This window comes from Lissotriton helveticus, chromosome 3_1, assembly GCF_964261635.1.
Source record: "Lissotriton helveticus chromosome 3_1, aLisHel1.1, whole genome shotgun sequence".
Classification (NCBI taxonomy): Eukaryota; Metazoa; Chordata; class Amphibia; order Caudata; family Salamandridae; genus Lissotriton; species Lissotriton helveticus.
The window spans coordinates 1154403048-1154420850 of record NC_136061.1 but is presented as its reverse complement, the minus strand read 5'-3'; the positions used below and the strand labels follow the sequence as shown (position 1 = coordinate 1154420850).

Genomic DNA, 17803 nt, shown 5'->3' with positions numbered 1-17803 from the left:
GCGCAGGGGATACCTCCGGAACTCACTGGGTCTACTGGGACAATGATCTGCTGTACAGTGAGCAAAGAATCGCGGAGCTGGGGGCCAGCCGAGTCCTAGTGGTACCCCTCCGTTTTAGAGACTTTCTGCTAAACCTGGCCCACGATGTCCCCCTGGCCGGACACTTGGGTCAAGACAAAACCTATAGCCGCCTGGTGACCCACTTCTTCTGGCCCAAAATGAGGGACAATGTACACCAGCATTGCCGATCTTGCCCCACGTGCCAAGCCAGTGGGAAGAGCGGCCGCAAACTGAAAGCCCCCCTGCAACCTTTTCCCGTGGTCACCACCCCGTTCGAGAGGGTCGGAATCGATATCGTAGGGCCCCTGGACCCGCGCACAAAACAAGGCCATCGATTCATCCTGGTGCTAGTGGACCACGCCACCCGCTACCCGGAGGCTGTTCCCCTGCGGACTGTGACAGCCCCGGTAGTCGGCCGGGCTCTGATGGGGATCTTCTCCCGGGTGGGCTTCCCCCGGGAGGTCGTCAGTGACAGAGGCACGAACTTTATTTCGAAATATATGAAATCTCTCTGGCAACAGTGCGGGGTTACCTACCGGTTCACGACCCCCTATCACCCTCAAGGAAACGGACTCGTTGAGCGGTTCAACCGCACGCTCAAAGGGATGATCGGGGGGTTGGAAGAGCCCCTCCGTCGCCAGTGGGATGTGCTGCTGCCGTGCCTCCTCTTCGCATATCGAGAGGTTCCCCAGAAGTCCCTGGGCTTCAGCCCATTTGAACTGCTATATGGACACCCCGTGCGCGGGCCGCTCAGCCTAGTTAAGGAAGGCTGGGAGATGCCCCCTCTAAAGAACCCACCAGATGTTTTCCGCTACCTCCTAACACTCCGCAACCAGACCCGGCGATTCCGAGAACTAGCAAAAGCCAACCTAGAGGCCAGTCGAGAGGACATGAAAAGGTGGTATGACCGGAATGCCTCCTCCATCGAATTTGAACCTGGGCAACAGGTATGGGTGATGTCCCCCACCGAACCCTGCGCCCTACAAGACAAGTGGACAGGGCCCTTCAAAGTGGTCGAGCGCAAGGGTCCGGCTACCTATCTCATCGACTTGGAATCTTCCCGGAACCCCCTCCGGGTCCTCCACGCTAACAGACTGAAACCGCACTTTGTACGGACAGAACTCAGCCTCCTGATGGCCACAGACAATGGGGCTGAAGAGGACTCCGAGCCCCTCCCGGACCTCCTACGAACGCGGGAGAAAGACGGTTCCGTAGATGGGGTCCGACTCTCAGAGGCCCTCACCCGAGAGCAACACCAGGAGTGCCAAGTTCTCCTGTCACAATTCGCCAGCCTGTTCTCCCTCACCCCAGGGGTCACTTCCTGGTGTACGCACGATGTGGACACGGGGGACAGCCCCCCTATCCGCCACCGGGCCTACCGCGTGCCAGATCGGGTACGGGCCTGCATCCAGGAGGAAGTAGCCAAAATGCTCACGCTCGGGGTCATCGAGCCCTCAGACAGCCCCTGGGCCAGCCCTGTAGTACTGGTCCCCAAAGCAGCTGCCCCCGGCACCACACCAGAACTCCGGTTCTGCGTCGACTACCGGGGCTTGAATGCGGTCACCAGGACAGACGCACATCCCATCCCCCGGGCAGATGAACTAATCGACCGCATGGGAGCTGCCCGCTACCTCAGTATCTTCGACCTGACGGCGGGCTACTGGCAAATCGGCCTCACACCCCGGGCACAAGAACGTTCTGCCTTTTCCACTCCCGATGGCCATTACCATTTCACAGTCATGCCCTTCGGCATGAAGAATGCCCCAGCAACATTCCAACGGCTCGTCAATCAGGTCCTGGCGGGGCTCGAAGGATTCAGCGCCGCCTACCTAGACGACATCGCTGTATACAGCAACCAGTGGTCCGAGCACCTCCACCACCTCCGAGCAGTGCTGCACGCCCTTCAGCAAGCTGGCCTCACGATCAAGGCCAGCAAATGTCAAATTGGGCAAGGGTCTGTAACCTACCTCGGGCACCAGGTGGGAAGCGGCCTGGTGGCCCCTCTGCAGCTAAAAATTGCCGCCATCCAGTCCTGGCAGCCCCCCATTACCCAGACCGAGGTACGAGCCTTCCTGGGCCTCACGGGCTATTACCGAAGGTTCGTGAAAGACTATGGTACTATCGTGAGGCCCCTCACAGAACTCACGTCAAAAAATCAGCCCCAGAAAATCAACTGGACCCCAGAGTGTCAAGCTGCATTTGAACAATTGAAAGCCGCCATGTGCTCCGCCCCTGTGCTCCAGGCCCCCGACTACAGCCGGGAGTTCATCGTCCAGACGGATGCCTCCGACCATGGCATTGGGGCAGTCCTGCCTCAAGTGAACACCGAAGGCCGTGATCAACCGGTGGCCTTCATCAGCCGGCGACTCCTACCACGGGAACAACGCTGGAGCACCATAGAGAGGGAGGCCTTCGCGGTGGTATGGGCCCTCAAGAAGCTCCGGCCCTACCTTTTTGGCACACCCTTTCGGGTACAGACCGACCACCGACCCCTGCAGTGGCTGATGCAGATGCGGGGGGAAAACCCGAAGTTACTACGCTGGTCCATCTCCCTACAAGGGATGGACTTCACAGTTGAACATCGGCCTGGGCCAGATCACGCCAACGCAGATGGCCTGTCCCGGTTCTTCCGCCTCGACGAGAAGAGTCCCCAAGGGAATGGGTAACTCTCCCCGCCTTCAGCTGGGGGGGACGCATGTTGGACAGGCCACATGAAGGGCCGCTCTCCCCCGGCCCAACCAGGCCCGAGCCAGCCACGCAAGTACCACACACCACCATTGCACGTCCACCGTCCCCGCAGGGACCCCTACACTCGAACCTGTTGACCGCGTAGGCCGACCCACTACCGGCCTGCGCGCCCATCCTGGGCGCCATCTTGGACACTCCACCACGAGGCCGCCTGGCCCCCGATCGACCTCAACCCTGGGCCTGGCCAGGCCTCAGACATTCCGGCACCAACATCCACCCAGGAGGTGAGCGGGCTACTTGGTCAGTCAATGGGAGCAAGAGGTGTCGATGGCTCTCCCCCGCCAAGTACCGCTCGCCCATCGCCTCCCCGGGCGCTGGCTCCACCCCCCTGCTGGGTGTCTGAACTCCCTCATCCCGGACCTCCCGACCTCCAAGTGCGAGGGTCCGGACATCAAAGCACACCAGCCCTATAACTGGGGCAGCTCCAGAGCAGGACGGGAGTTGTATCTTGGAGTCGAGAGACGCAAAGAAGAACTCATCCTTGACGGACTACTGGCGCTGCCGTAGCTCTGTCTTGTGCACCCTCGTCTTGCCTGCTGGCGCTGCCGCGGCTTTTGGAACTACCCTATCCTTCATCGTCGTCGGGACCGGCTGGTGTGGCCGCGGACCGTTTGTAACCACCACCTTCATCGGGACCTGCTGGCGCTGCCGCGGCTTTTGGAACTACCCTATCCTTCATCGTCGTCGGGACCGGCTGGTGTGGCCGCGGACCGTTTGTAACCACCACCTTCATCGGGACCTGCTGGCTCTGCCGCGGACCGTCGTCTTCCTTCATCCATCTCGGGACCTGCTGGCTCCGCCGCGGCCCGTTCATCTACACCCCCGAGCTCGAGGATTGAGAGCTTATGCCATCTTTTTGGTAACAAGACTGTCCCGCTACCCTCTTCCCAACCAGAGACCAGAATAGAGCGGACCCCTGAGTCCAGACCTCCTTGTACCATTCTACCGTACTTGAAGAATTCCCTATAAAGTATCGTTGAACTTTATCCTTGTGTGGTGTCCGTCTGTGGGGGGGAAGTTACTTGTCTGTACGCTTCGCTGGAGACGGCTCTCCCCGGAGACCTCTCCCCTTATCCTCGGCCGACCCTCCCGGTCCGTCTAACAAGCTCGAGGATAAGACGTAGGAGCTAGAGAAATAGTACCTTTGTCTGCATGTAGCTGACCCAATTGAATGAGTTGCTCTCTAGAGTAGGGTGGCCCGGAAGGGAGACTCTCCTGAAGTGCGGGGTCGGGTCCGGCAGCGTGGGAGGCCCAAGGCGCTACCTCGGCGCGGACGAGCGCAGACGAGCTTGCCTTAAGCGCGCCAACGGCGCGCCCGCTGCGCTTCCGGAAGAGGCACATGTTATGTAGGGTGTGAGTAGTAGAAAAAGGGGCGTGGCCTAAGTGTTGGTGGGCGTGGCCTCAGCGTGCCGAGGGTGGCGGCAACCCAGACCAATGACCCACGGTAACGTTAGAACAACAGCGCGGTGGTGCCAGGGGGTAAAGTGCAAATAGGTAGTTTTTAAAATCACAGTTACACAGAACAATTAAAAAGAATAGCAGCAAACCATTCTCCCGGCTTCCGCCTAAGGAGGTAGGGAATTCTAGGTCGCGCTCGTGACTCAGCGCTCTCTAAAGTACCCGGATGCAAAAAGGGGCGTGGCCTAAGTGTTGGTGGGCGTGGCCTCAGCGTGCTGAGGGTGGCGGCAACCCAGACCAATGACCCACGGTAACGTTGGAACAACAGCGCGGTGGTGCCAGGGGGTAAAGTGCAAATAGGTAGTTTTTAAAATCACAGTTACACAGAACAATTAAAAAGAATAGCAGCAAACAATTCTCCCGGCTTCCGCCTCAGGAGGTAGGGAATTCTAGGTCGCGCTCGTGAGTCAGCGCTCTCTAAAGTACCCGGATGCAAAAAGGGGGCGTGGCCTAAGTGTTGGTGGGCGTGGCCTCAGCGTGCCGAGGGTGGCGGCAACCCAGACCAATGACCCACGGTAACGTTAGAACAACAGCGCGGTGGTGCCAGGGGGTAAAGTGCAAATAGGTAGTTTTTGAAATCACAGATACACAGAACAATTAAAAAGAATAGCAGCAAACAATTTTCCCGGCTTCCGCCTCAGGAGGTAGGGAATTTGACTCCCTATATATAAGAACAGCAGCTCTGTACTGCATTACAAGAGATTAAACCAATAAGGAAAACAGGTCAGTCCTGCGTTCTATGTTGAAAGGCCCCATAGCAAGATGGATAGCGCAGACTATACAGCTGCCCTGCTCCCTAGGGTAGAGAAAATTAGAAGGAAGGCCAAGGGGTGTAATCTATAAAGAAAAGAAGGTGCTATAATTGCTTATATTGCTGATTCCTCTTTAAGCTACATGTGTGGCAGAAACATGGTCATCCGTACACACTTTTAACAAAAACTACTGAGGATGTACATTTGAGGAGGGAGGCCACAACACTTACATGAAACTACCTGCATTTCTTAAGGTACTTACTTGTGATAATCTTGGAGCTCCTCTAAATTTACATGCAACCAGCCCAGCACTGGTGAGCAAAATAATAAAATAATTAGACTAATAAATATGAATGAGACCGAAGCTAATAGTATAGGGCCAAAAAAAATCTGAAAATTGCATTGGGTCATTGTGGCTTCACTCTTGACTTTAGTGAATCATCCTGATGAATCTTAATGTCAGCACCCAATAGAAAGTCTGTAGGGCTACAAAAGCTGCTTATGTACGCAACCACTAAATAGCAGAACAATGCACACAATGTGAATCTAGAGCAACTTCAACACTGGTGGTTCAGGTGAGAAACTTGTTTCTTCATGGATAGAGCCCAATGATTTAGGTTGCCTGATGTGCACTAGTGTCATGCTCTAGTGTATTACATATTTTTTTTGTCTTCAAAATTGTGAAGGATTAACCTTTTGAGATCCTTTTTTTACTGATAACCTTTGTTTTTAAAATATAGCTTAGGTTTGAACTGTTGAAGATGAATTGAAAAAACGCCAAAAAGAGGATTAAAAGTTGCACAATATAAATTATTTTGGGTACATGCTTGGTTTTTTCACACCTAGGGGGTTATTGAAAATCACTTTATACAGCAGTAAGTGGTTGCCTTGCAATAAGTCACACCTGAGTATTTCATTGCTTAATAGATGTGTGAACACTAGCAGTAAATATACTTTTCTCTGTTGGAGTCAATGTGTTGATTGATATTAGTTAAACTTTTGGGACAGAGGGTGACTGAGTTGGATAAAGCAGTGGGTTTTAGGAAAATGGCTTGTTTGATCAATGTATGTAGTACTTGCGACACAGATGATATTTTTAAAATGTATAGAGGGGACACGTACGTGCCCTGAAGCTTTTTGGCACCATCGAACAACACAATTGGGGGTGATAAAATTGAATAACATTCTAAAAGGCCAACTGGTTTAAATATTGGGTCCTAAGAGTTCTAGAAAAGATAAATAATGGAAGAAGTGTGTGTATTTCTGGAGGGAATTTGCCATTATTTCACCGTGTACGGATTGTTTCTTGGTACTGATCACAACTTAATTGAGTCGTCCATTTTACCAAGCTTTGAAATCTAATATTGTGGAGTCGGCTTATCAGCATTAAACCTGCAAGATCAACAGTGATTGGTGCAGCGAGCGTAGCCGCTGATGTATTCAGTCAGAAAATGATGATCCCATTCTTAAAGTAGACTCAAATAGGAACGTTTATGTTGAGATTTACTTTAACACTCCTTCAACTTGTTTTGTGTACTTATTTAGCATAAAGAATCGTGGCAGAATGAATATGAAATCTACAGCCTTCCTGGAATGAAGCATCAGAATATCTTGCAGTTTATTGGTGCAGAAAAACGTGGCACCAATTTTGATATCGATTTGTGGCTGATAACGGCTTTTCATGAAAAGGTGAGGTATATTTTGTCAATACAATTTTTGTTTTAATTTATAAGCTTGTAGATTTTCAAATGTAAGGGAGGTGGAAGTACTTTGGTCTGTGAGTGATGAGCTGAGGAAGGCTTGCTGTAGGTTAGTGCTTCACAAACTTGTTAGATCCAGGGCCCAACTTTTAGTACTACAAACGTTTGTGAGACGCCTAGCTTTAATGGATATGAGAAGGTTTTTTTTATTGTTGTAACTAAAGCATCATGTGGTAGCACACTGTCATTTACAGACCGCACTTCTTTCTCTGGCTGCAAAGTGAGAGGAGTGTGTAGCACCAAGCTCTATTTAAAAACAATAAGCATTAGTTTGTCAGAATACCTGGCTTGACATTTGGCCCCCTGCCTTTAAAGCATAGCAAATGTGACAAAGATGCCTTTAACTTCTGTCTTTATCTTATTTATTGCTTAAAAGTTGTCTCAAGACAGACAAGTGGGTTGAGACCACAGTTTCGGAAAGACTGCTCTAGATTAACCTTCAGTGCCACTTTTTTGCCCTCACTGCAATCCTCACCCAACCTTTTATTTTTGTTTGCTTTTTCTGTCAGACGGTGAGCAGGAAGAGGGATTGTTGGTCATAGTGGAAGTTCAGACTTGCCTTCCCTGAAACAGGGCCTCTTGTGTCGCCTTCCAATAAAGGTCCACTTAACCCCCAGTTTTAGCTTTGAGTTGGGTGTTTCTAAACTATGCAAACTTTTTTTTAAGTGGTTCAAACTAGGTGTTGTGTGAGTAATATAGATGTTTATATTACCAACACCACAAAAATGTGTTTGTTGTAACATTCGCAGGAAAGATAACTTGTATTAAAATATAGGTTTTCCATACAATCTAGTTTGGTTTTTGCAGCTTCTTTACAGAAAGGTGCTCAATAAACAGGCTCATCTTCAAGAAAGATGTTCAATATACAGGTTTATCTTCAAGAAAAAGCGCTCAGTGGGTGCCAATCTGTTCACAAAATTACTTCATGTCTCTGAAATAACTTTGCCAACATGGGCTTTCTTTTGGCAAATGATTACTTCAAGATGTTACCCCAGCTAGCTCATTGATGTTCACAAATCAATTAAAATCCTGTTTGATCAGATTTAGAGATGTTTTCAACCTGAAGTTGGCAGACACTTGATACAGCACTGGTATTAACATCAATGTTTCTTTGATAATACAGTGACGTTTTATAAAAACTTGTCTGTCAGAGCTGTGATGTTTCTGCTAGGGCATATATTTGTCAACTCCCCAAAGTCTCTAGCTACCCTAAGGGAGGCGTTAGCACTGCAGTTGACATTTCATCTTCTCATCCATCTTCTGCCTCTTCAGGTCTTCACTCTTGAGGGAGGGCGGGTCATACAGTACCAACCAGTACTTTCCCTGTCAGACATGGGCCTATGCAGACGCACATCTGACTGGATTAGTGTCTGCCCTAGCAACCACTTTCACAGAGCAGTTACCAGTGGTGTGCCGGGTCTCTGCTACTGAAGTGCACGCAGTGAATGCAGTTTTGTTTTCTTTGTTAGGCAGATGGTGGGAAATTGTTAAAGGACAGAAATATTTGTTTTTAAAGTGCAGGTGGAGAAACCTGGGAGCATCAAGGGAGTTGAAGTCTGTATTCTCTCTCCCATGCCTCCTCTATCCCTGTGCAGCTTTTCCAAAGAAGCAGGGTAATGGAGCAAGATGATTTTGGGGATCATACATAACTAATTGTACAAAGACTGCTATCATTAATGTGCATTTTTCAAGCACTGCTCCTGTTAACTGTTTCATGTATTTCTAGAATTGTCTTACTACAATCCAGTTCTCACATAATTACTTGTAATAAGAAAATGGCATAGCTCCTTTACTTGAATAGTTTATTACAGAGGTGTTAACATTGCAGTGCCTGCTGCGATATCCAGCATACACCTGAAACTGAGCTTCTCCAGTATTGGGGTGTCTTTCATAGATTCACATACTTGAATATTCCCCGTCGAAGTGGGAGTCCCATGCTACATAACATAGCAGTGTAGCCATAACACAAGCATATATACATAGAGAAACCAAAAAACCATAGAGTTTTCCCTAGGCAGACAACATATCACTTCTATGATATATCATAGTCATTATGTTTTGGTCCAAATTCCGGCCAATCGGGCATCAGCACCCTCTTAGAATGTTCTCCTCAGAGGCTCAGTCCCTCAGATTTTCTACCGTACATCGTGTGAAGGGAGTCTCCCTGAGCTCTGCTCAGTTTTCTTCTAATTTTTTCTCAGAAATCCAATTCTATGATGCCTACCACCAAGAAGTCCCTCTTCAGACCATGTGGAACCTGTGGAAAACAGAGACTTCATTCTGAAGATCCTCATAAAAAGTGCATATATTGCCTATATCCTCAACACCAAGTTAAGGATTGTAAGATATGTAGAACCTTCTCTTAGAAGACCCTGAAAGACAGAGAAGGGCGTCTCCTACTGTGGCTACAGAAGTTGAAGACTTCCGAGAACCCTATCTCAGATGTGGAGAGTGTGTCTTCTGTGAAGACTTCATTTTTTTAAGAGAACCAGTGAACATTTAAAGGTGTCTCCAAACCTAAAGTGGTGACGAAACTTCATATGGATCAACCTTCAACTTCAAGAGGGGTGAGTTCTCCCCCTCAGAGTCTTGCTGCACCTGTTACACCCTCGAGATCTGACTCTCAGGCGTCCAAGACTCCCTCTATGCAGGTTTTACCTCAGAAACTGCTCATCTCGTCGACGAGCTCGTCGTTGCTTCCCCCGTCGACGAGAGCTGCAGTCGTTGCATCTACGTCGACTACTTCAATATCTTCATCTATGAAGCTGGCTATGATCCTGTCGTCGGCATCTTTACCATAGATGTTAGTATCTGTTAAGTTGAGGCCTCTTAGTCTACGGTGCCTTTGACCTCGTCGACGGTGTCAAGCAAGCAGAAGATGATTTTGTCGACGCATTCTTCGTCGTCGGCGGTGTCTTTGTCGGCGGTGTCTTTGTCGGCGGTGGCTTAGTTCTCGACATACTCCTCAGGTCATAGAGGACAATGACGATGACAACGAGGATGATGATGACAGAGAGGAGGGTGAGCTGGACGACAGATCCATTCTTTCTGAATGGGACAACTACCAAATTCAAACGCCATCTCCTATTCCAGCTCCTCTGGATTTTCCACCAGTAGACATAGCTAGTTTTCATTTGCTCATGGAAAGAGCGGCAAAAAGATTCCAACTTCCTATGACGACAACAGAAGAAGATTGTTTCTTATATGATTTTAAAGAACAGCCTCAAAAACAAATGCGTTATATTCCCATAATCGATTTTATTTGGCAATAAGGGCTTAAAATCATGCAAAACCCAAATTCAATCCCAGCTATTCTGCCGAGGCTGAATAAAAAAAATACAAGGCACCTACAAATACACCTGCTTGTCTAATTTCTCAAACAAAGCCTGATTCCATTATTACTCAGGCACGACAGCGTCGGACTAGAAATCCTTCATCTCCGATATCTGCACCACCTGACCGAGAAGGTAGATGCCTTGATGCTATAGGCAAAACATTTTCTGCAATGGCAGCAATTACAGTGCGAGCGGCCAACTCAATGGCTATCCTTGCTCTTTATGACCGGCAAATATGGTCGAACATTTCCTCTCTAGTAGAATTGATACCAGAACCTTCTAAAGCAGAGGTATTGAAAATTCTTCATGAAGGAGAGAGGATTTCTTCTGAAATGATTGATTGTTCTATAGACGTGTCTTCCACTGGTTTCCGCCTTTTGGCTTGTGCTGCAGTTCTAAGAAGACAGGGCTGGCTAAGGGCCACGTATTTTCGTCAAGAGGTGCAGACGAAAATATTAGACATGCCTTACGATGGCGAATCTTTGTTTGGCCAACATATAGACAATGCCCTTCAAACAATAAAGAAAGACACCAACACGGCCCGTGATCTTTGCACTCTCCAATTTAAAAGACAAACTTTTCGAGGCGCAAGAGGTCGTGGATCCTAGTCTTCCTTTCGAGGAAATTCCAGTCCGTATAAACAAGGGTAACAACGTTACTCCTCCCAGGGTCAGCAATCGTACAGGCAACAGCATTCTTCGTCCTATAGACAATACAAAGGTAAATCCTCTTACAGAGGAAAAGACTCTTCCAAAAAACAATGACTTTCACCACTCACCATCTCCAACTCCGCCTGATTGTTCAAGGGTTGGAGCTCGAGTCCCCTACTTTTTCTCCCACTTTTACTCAAAATGGTCACTGATTACTACAGATCAATGGGTTCTGGATATTGTACGCAGGGGACATGCATTGGAGTTTCTAAAGATTTCTCCCAATTCTCCACCAAAAGCTCCACCTCCTGCCCACCTGAAAGACCTTTTAAACCAACTCACAATTCTACTAAGGAAAGTTGCGATTGAAGTGCTACCAAAACTACAAAGGGGCAGAGGTTTTTATTCGAGGTTCTTCCTCATACAGACAAAGTCGGAAGAATGGCGCTCTATCCTGGACCTACGTCCCCATAACAAATACATCAAAAAGCAAACCTTTTTTCATGTTGTCCCTACAGGAGGTACTTCCTTTGCTATCTCAAGGAGAGTATATGACAACTTTGGATCTCCAAGATGCTTATTTTCATCTTCCAATTCTGCGAAGACACAGAAGATTTCTCAGATTCAGAGTAGCCGGGAAGGACTTCCAATTCAAGGTTCTTCCATTCGGCCTTCGTTCCGCCCCTGTGTGTTCATCAAAGTCCTCGCACCGTGGCAGCTCACCTTTGCCTGCAAGGAGTGCAAATCTTCCCATACCTAGACGACTGCCTGCTGAAGGCACAGTCATTTGAACAGGCTTCCAAACACACTCAAATCTGCAGGTCCCTCTTTCAGTACCTGGGCCTTACGTTCAACATGGAAGAGTCTCATTTTCTCCCTGCTCACAACAGACTGTTCTTGGGAGCCATTCTAGACACCAAGCTAGCAAAAGCTTTTGTGTCGCAAGAAAGACGTCTGCGTCTTCGCAACTTAGCAGCCTCCCTCCTATTAAAAGAGTCCGCTTCTGTCTTACAGTTGAAATCTTTCCTAGGGATGTTGTCCTCTTGCATCCCTCTTGTCCCTCACTGCCGGCTAAAAATTAGACCTATTCAGGAGGAGATGGTCAAACAATGGGCTCAAGTTTCAGGAACCTTGTCAAATGAAAAAAGGTCTCTTGTGGTGGACTCTCGAAAAGAACGTCTCTTCAGGTCTTCCATTACTAATGGACGCTCAAAGTTTCACTTTCACAACAGATGCATCCCTAGAAGACTGGGGTGCACATCTTCAGGGGCTAACCGTAAAAGGAAAGTGGAACATTCAGCAAAAGACCTGGCACATCAATCTACTAGAGTTGCTGGCCATTTTTCTAGCACTGAAAGCTTTCCATTCCGTAATACAGGGAGCATCAGTGTTGGTTCGAACGGACAACACAACGTGCATTCACTACATAAACAAACAAGGAGGTACATCCTATTGTCCCATCAGGCTCAGCAGATTTGGGATTGGGCAATTCAACATCAGGTCGTCCTTTCAACTGTGCACGTTCCAGGAGCGTCAAACAATCTTGCGGATTCACTAAGCAGATCTTCCACAACCAACCACGAGTGGGAATTACATCATCCCAGACTGGATCACATTATTCTAGTATTGGGGTCGTCCGAATCTGGATCTGTTGGCAACACATCTGAGCCGCAAATGCCTGTTGCATCCAAGTTGGCTTCCCCAACCAGAGTCATGCGGAAATGCCTTTTTGATGAATTGGTCCACAATATATGCCTATGCTTTTTCACCAATACCTCTACTTCTCAGAGTTCTTCGAAAAATGAGGAAGGAACCCTGTCACATTATTCTACTAGCTCCCAGATGACATCAACAAGTCTGGTTCAAAACTCCTGCGTCTGTCACAGTGCGACCCGATCATTCTTTGCCCTCTTCTGAATCTTTGAACATTGTATTGGCACAACTAATGAAACACCTGTTTGAGCCAATTCATAAGGTTGATCTTAAATACATTACTTGGGAGACTTCTCTACTTCTGGCTCTCACATCCTCACGTCGAGTAAGTGACATACAGGCGTTTACTACTAAACCGCCTTTTCTTCAGTTTACCAAGGACACAGTCTTGCTCCGCACCAATCCAGCCTTTATCCCCAAAGTGCCATCGGACTTCCACCTCAATGAACCAGTTGTTTTAAGGTCATTTTTTCCTAATCCTCAAACACCAGCAGAAAGAGCACTTCATTCTTTGGATATTAAGAGGTGTCTAAAATTCTACCTTCAATGGACGGCTACTATCCGTAAGTCTGACCAGCTGTTTGTGGCCTACGGGCGGATGCGAAAAGGACATCCAGTCACCAAACAAACAATTGCACTCTGATATCTATTGCGATTGCTTTTTGCCATCAGCAAGCGGGAAAACCACTTACTGCAACTGTTCGAGCACATTCTACTAGAAAGGTTTCCTCTTCTACAGCACTGTTTGCTGGTGTGCCTCTTCATCACATCTGCAGAGCTGCAACAGGGTCCAGCAGGCACACCTTTACAAGACATTACTGTCTGGATGCTGCGGACAACGCTGACTCAGCTGTGGGACAGGCAGTCCTACGAAATCTTTTTAAATCCTCCTCCTGTATACAAGGTACTTCTTTTCTTTGATATATATACTTCAGTCTTTTAGTACTGTGTGTTATTGGGATAATTATTATTATTATGTTGAATGATAAGTACCTTGTATTATTCTAACTCCACTGCTCACTATTCTTATTCAAGCATGTGAATCTATGAAAGACACCCCAATACTGGAGAAGAACAAAAGTTACTTACCTGTAAACTGTGGTTCTCCAGTATTGGTGTCTTTCATAGATTCACATGCGACTCACCCACCTCCCCTCAGAGGCTCTCTTTTTATCTCTTGGCTCTATATTACTCTTGTGATATGAAAATCTGAGAGCCTCAGCCTCTGAGGACAACATTCTAAGAGGGTACTCACGCCTGATTGGCCGGAATTTGGACCAAAACATAATGACTATGATATATCATAGAAGTGATATTTTGTCTATCTAGGGAAAACTCTATGGTTTTTTGCTTTCTCTATGTATATATGCTTGTGTTATGGCTACATTGCTATGTTATGTATCGTGGGACTCCCACTACGACGACTGGGAATATTCAAGCATGTGAATCTATGAAAGACACCAATACTGGAGAACCACAGTTTACAGGTAAGTAACTTTTGTTCTTCTTGAGTAGAGCACGTAAAAGCGACAACTAAATTGACAACTAGCTTTTAAAATCCCTTTCTTATAACTTTGTATCCCAAAATCCACCAGTCATTCTTTATTTATAGTAACTTATTAGTACAGCATGGCAAATGTTAGAAATACTTTCCTGTGTGACACTCGCCTGTGTGGTAAAGGCTGTATCCTTATCTGCATGTTACCCACACACACCCTTGTAATGAGTGTGCTGTTAGTTCTCTTATTCCTCCCTGCATTACCAAAATGGGGGCATTGAGGGTGTCTCTCAAGCAGTCATGCCAGATGACTGAAGTAAATTGGGCCTCTGATAGTACCCTTAGAAATTAGGAATTTCCAGGGGATTTAGTATTTCTGGGTCCTATTCTCTCCACAGATTTTCACAAAATACTCCGCAGTGTTGCTGCAGATCCTATAATTAAAGTGAGACCAGTAACTGCTGTTATTGGCCCCATTAGAGTTAACATGTTACTTGTAAGGATGTCCATAATCTAACACAATTACAACAGCTAGTTTGATGACCTTCTAAAGTAGGAAGGCCTTCTTCTTTGTTTCTGGCGTGGAATTACTATGTGACTTGCAATAGCTTTACTACATCTAGTATGCAGTATTTTATCTTGCATGCTAGTGGCCCCTGGGTAAAATTAGCGAAACTTTTTTTTTTTTTTTAAAAGACCACCCTGAAAGCATATACTAATACTGGGTATTGGAAATAACTCTTAGTCATTAACTTCAAAAACATTTGTTAGCTAATATTATTTAGTGTGGATGTGTTGACCTTCTAATGTATTTTCAAATGAGTATAATATTTGAAACTTTTATTGTGGTTTGAAAACGGAGTATAAACCTAAAATTGGGCTTTAATATTGTGCATCTGTCGAAACTCTACAATACCTTTTGTACAAATCTTTTTGGGATTCATTACAAATTTGTCAATTAAAAATGCACATTCTTCTGTTTTCTGTGTTTTTTACATGTTGAACCTTTTGAATATGTGCAAGCATGAATTTGTGGTTGCAATACGTTGTATACAAATCTGAATTTATGATTTTTTTTTTGATTTTTTTTGCAGAGTTCTCTTACTGACTTTCTAAAAGCTAATGTGGTTTCGTGGAGTGATCTGTGTCATATTTCTGAATCTATGGCCAGGGGTTTGGCTTATCTTCACGAGGATGTACCTGGTCTTAAGGACGGACACAAACCTGCCATAGCTCATAGGTAGATATGACCTTCAGTATTTACTTAAGTACATTTTCAAAGCGGGAAATACTTTGAGTGTATGTTGCAGTTTTCCAAATGAATGAACTGACAAAGTTTAAGGGTTCCACCCATCAGAGATGTATTGTTGGGTGGGGTGGGAGGTAAGCTGTCGGAAGGGCATCCTTCCAGCTGCTATGTGTGAAAGGTTTGCTGTGTTCACCTTTACTCTATGGTTACTTATATGAAAGTAAATGTTTTTCTTTTCTTTTTAATGAAAATAAAATTTGGACGACTTAGCCTGTTTATAAACGGAAATTGTGAGTGCGAATATTTTTTTTGGGATTAATGTATGTATACTTACACGTATTTTATTAAGTGCTCCGGGGCCCCCTGCGCGTGAACTGGACTTTTCAGTGCTTATGACTTTGACGAGGATACCTCTGAAGAGCACTAGGATTACAGGTAAGTAACTTCTCCTGATCTCTTGACCAACACAGAAAGACTATCTGTCCGGGATTTGGTTTCAAAGCTGAAAGAGGACCTGTCTGGATAAGTGCATGGAAACCATTTGTTATATTTTTTTGTGGCAACATGCTTAGTAAATTACAGTGGGGTCAGATTTTCTTTTTTTATGGTTAAGGGCAACAGATAACGGTATCCCTTATAAATGGTGACGAGTTGGTCTGGATTTTAAGTGATCCTTCTAAGTTTAGTAGACCTGCTAATATGTATAAACCATTTTATAGCGCGCTCTATTACTTGGGAGTATCCTGGCGCGATGGGAAAGACAGAGAAGTCAGAGCAGAGAGCAGCTTATGCCATACTGGTAAATAGATGGGTTTTCAGACATTTCTTAAACTGGCCTACGCACTGAATGGAGCGCAGGTGGAGGGGAAGGGCATTCCAAGCCCGGGCAGCAACCACAGCTGTAGACTTACCCCCTAGTCTGGTTCGCTTAAAGTCAGATAATAGTCAGAAATGTTAGTGTTAATCTCATAATGGGGTCATGATGCCCATTTTTTGGGAGTTGCCAAGTATGGACATTGTATAAGCTTGCCAATCCTAGAAAAACCCCATGTATAGGAGTGGAGCGAGGATGGGGGAGGTTGATCAAGCCTGTAGAAGGACACAAGTGAATTCATTCTAAGCTATCTTCAAGTGATGTTGGCGAAAGAGTGGTTTGCTGAGCACTGTGTACAAGGTGCAACATACTGACCGGTAAAATAATGGGAATAATGTAACGTTATTAAGTCCAAAAGGGTAATTGTACAGGATAGTAAGGAAACTGCCATCTTGAGGCTGTTGGGGATCTGCACTACATGATGAAGCTCAAAGCTTTTGTAAGGGCATTAGGATCCTTGAGGCAGAGCAATCTATTGACTTGGGTCCAGTTTGTATAAGGACCATCCACGGTACCAGATATGAAGTATACACCCTACTTCCCCTTTACTGCTGCAGCCTAGCTAAAGTATGATTTAGCCTATTGCTAAATCAATAGTCCATCCAAGACATTGTGATCCTTTTTATAAAGCTGGAGTGGGAGGAGTTTGTTTGGTGCCTCCGCAGAAGCTGTCACGCTAGTATTGTAGGTAGGCCTCCTTTATCAAAAGCAAGTAGCCTTCAATAGGATCTTTTCTCTAGTTTAATGTGGTCTTCCTCACCACAGGGGATCCAATAACTTCTGCTGCTGACCCTCAGAATAGCCATTCTGTTTCTATTCCCCCCCGATCGATATAATCCCTCAGTGCATGTAAGTGCAGACTAGTGGCTAAGTCAGACTTGAGGTAAAACAGTACGTTCTATGGTTGGTGAATTTGTTTCCATTCAGGGCCATGCTGCTGTGGGTGTACATTGGCTGGGAACTTAAGACCATAACATGTCCTTGTTAGTAAGGTAAACAAAATGCCATTGAAATCCTTCTGTCTCCTAGTGACCCATGAGCAGTACTCATTAGAAAAAATTGTGATGTTTCCATTACACCTGTACCCACTAATGACTTCTACCCTGTGCCACAATTTCTGCATCTGTGTCATTATAGGTCAGGGTCTTATATGCCTGCCAGTTTTTCGGATTGGTTCACTTAAGTGGTCTGACATTGACAATGGATAGACACATAGGGTAGGGATCCATTGATGTTTGTGGAAGACCTTAAGGAGGAAGTCATCTGCAGGACCCCAGCTTCTTCCTCTCGAGGGAATTCCATAAGACACACATTGTTTCTCCTAAAGGTATCTTCTTCATTCTCATTACTTTATTCCCCATATCTTTGCTTTCATTCAAGAGCCTTTTGTTGTCTGTTTATCATAAAGTGTTTTAATTTTTGCAATAATGTAGGATTCATTTGTTCTGTTGATTGATTTTGGACTCTCACTGCCTTAACTAGGGTTTTGAACCGCCTAATCAGATGTATTTTTTTTCTTTTCATTTTCTATATTTTTACATATAATGGTGTTCCGCTTATATGCCTGTGAATTCTTTTCAGGAAATGAGTGGCCTTTGCATTTTGTTTTCGGTACACGAGTCAGGCTTCATTGCAGTGTTCCCTGTACAGTGCTGGAGGGTGGGATCACAGTAGACAAACTACAGGATTCAATAAGGCATTGACTT

At 46.1% G+C, this 17803-nt stretch overlaps 1 protein-coding gene across 1 annotated transcript in view; it reads left to right on the top strand.

Moving 5' to 3' along the window:
* Positions 1–17803, top strand: part of ACVR2A (activin A receptor type 2A) — a 283385-nt gene that overhangs the window by 204365 nt on the left and 61217 nt on the right. The window contains exons 6-7 of the mRNA XM_078681771.1: positions 6564–6707; positions 15069–15214. Of these exons, the coding sequence (XP_078537897.1) occupies positions 6564–6707; positions 15069–15214 (290 nt within the window). The remainder of the gene's footprint in view (positions 1–6563; positions 6708–15068; positions 15215–17803) is intronic.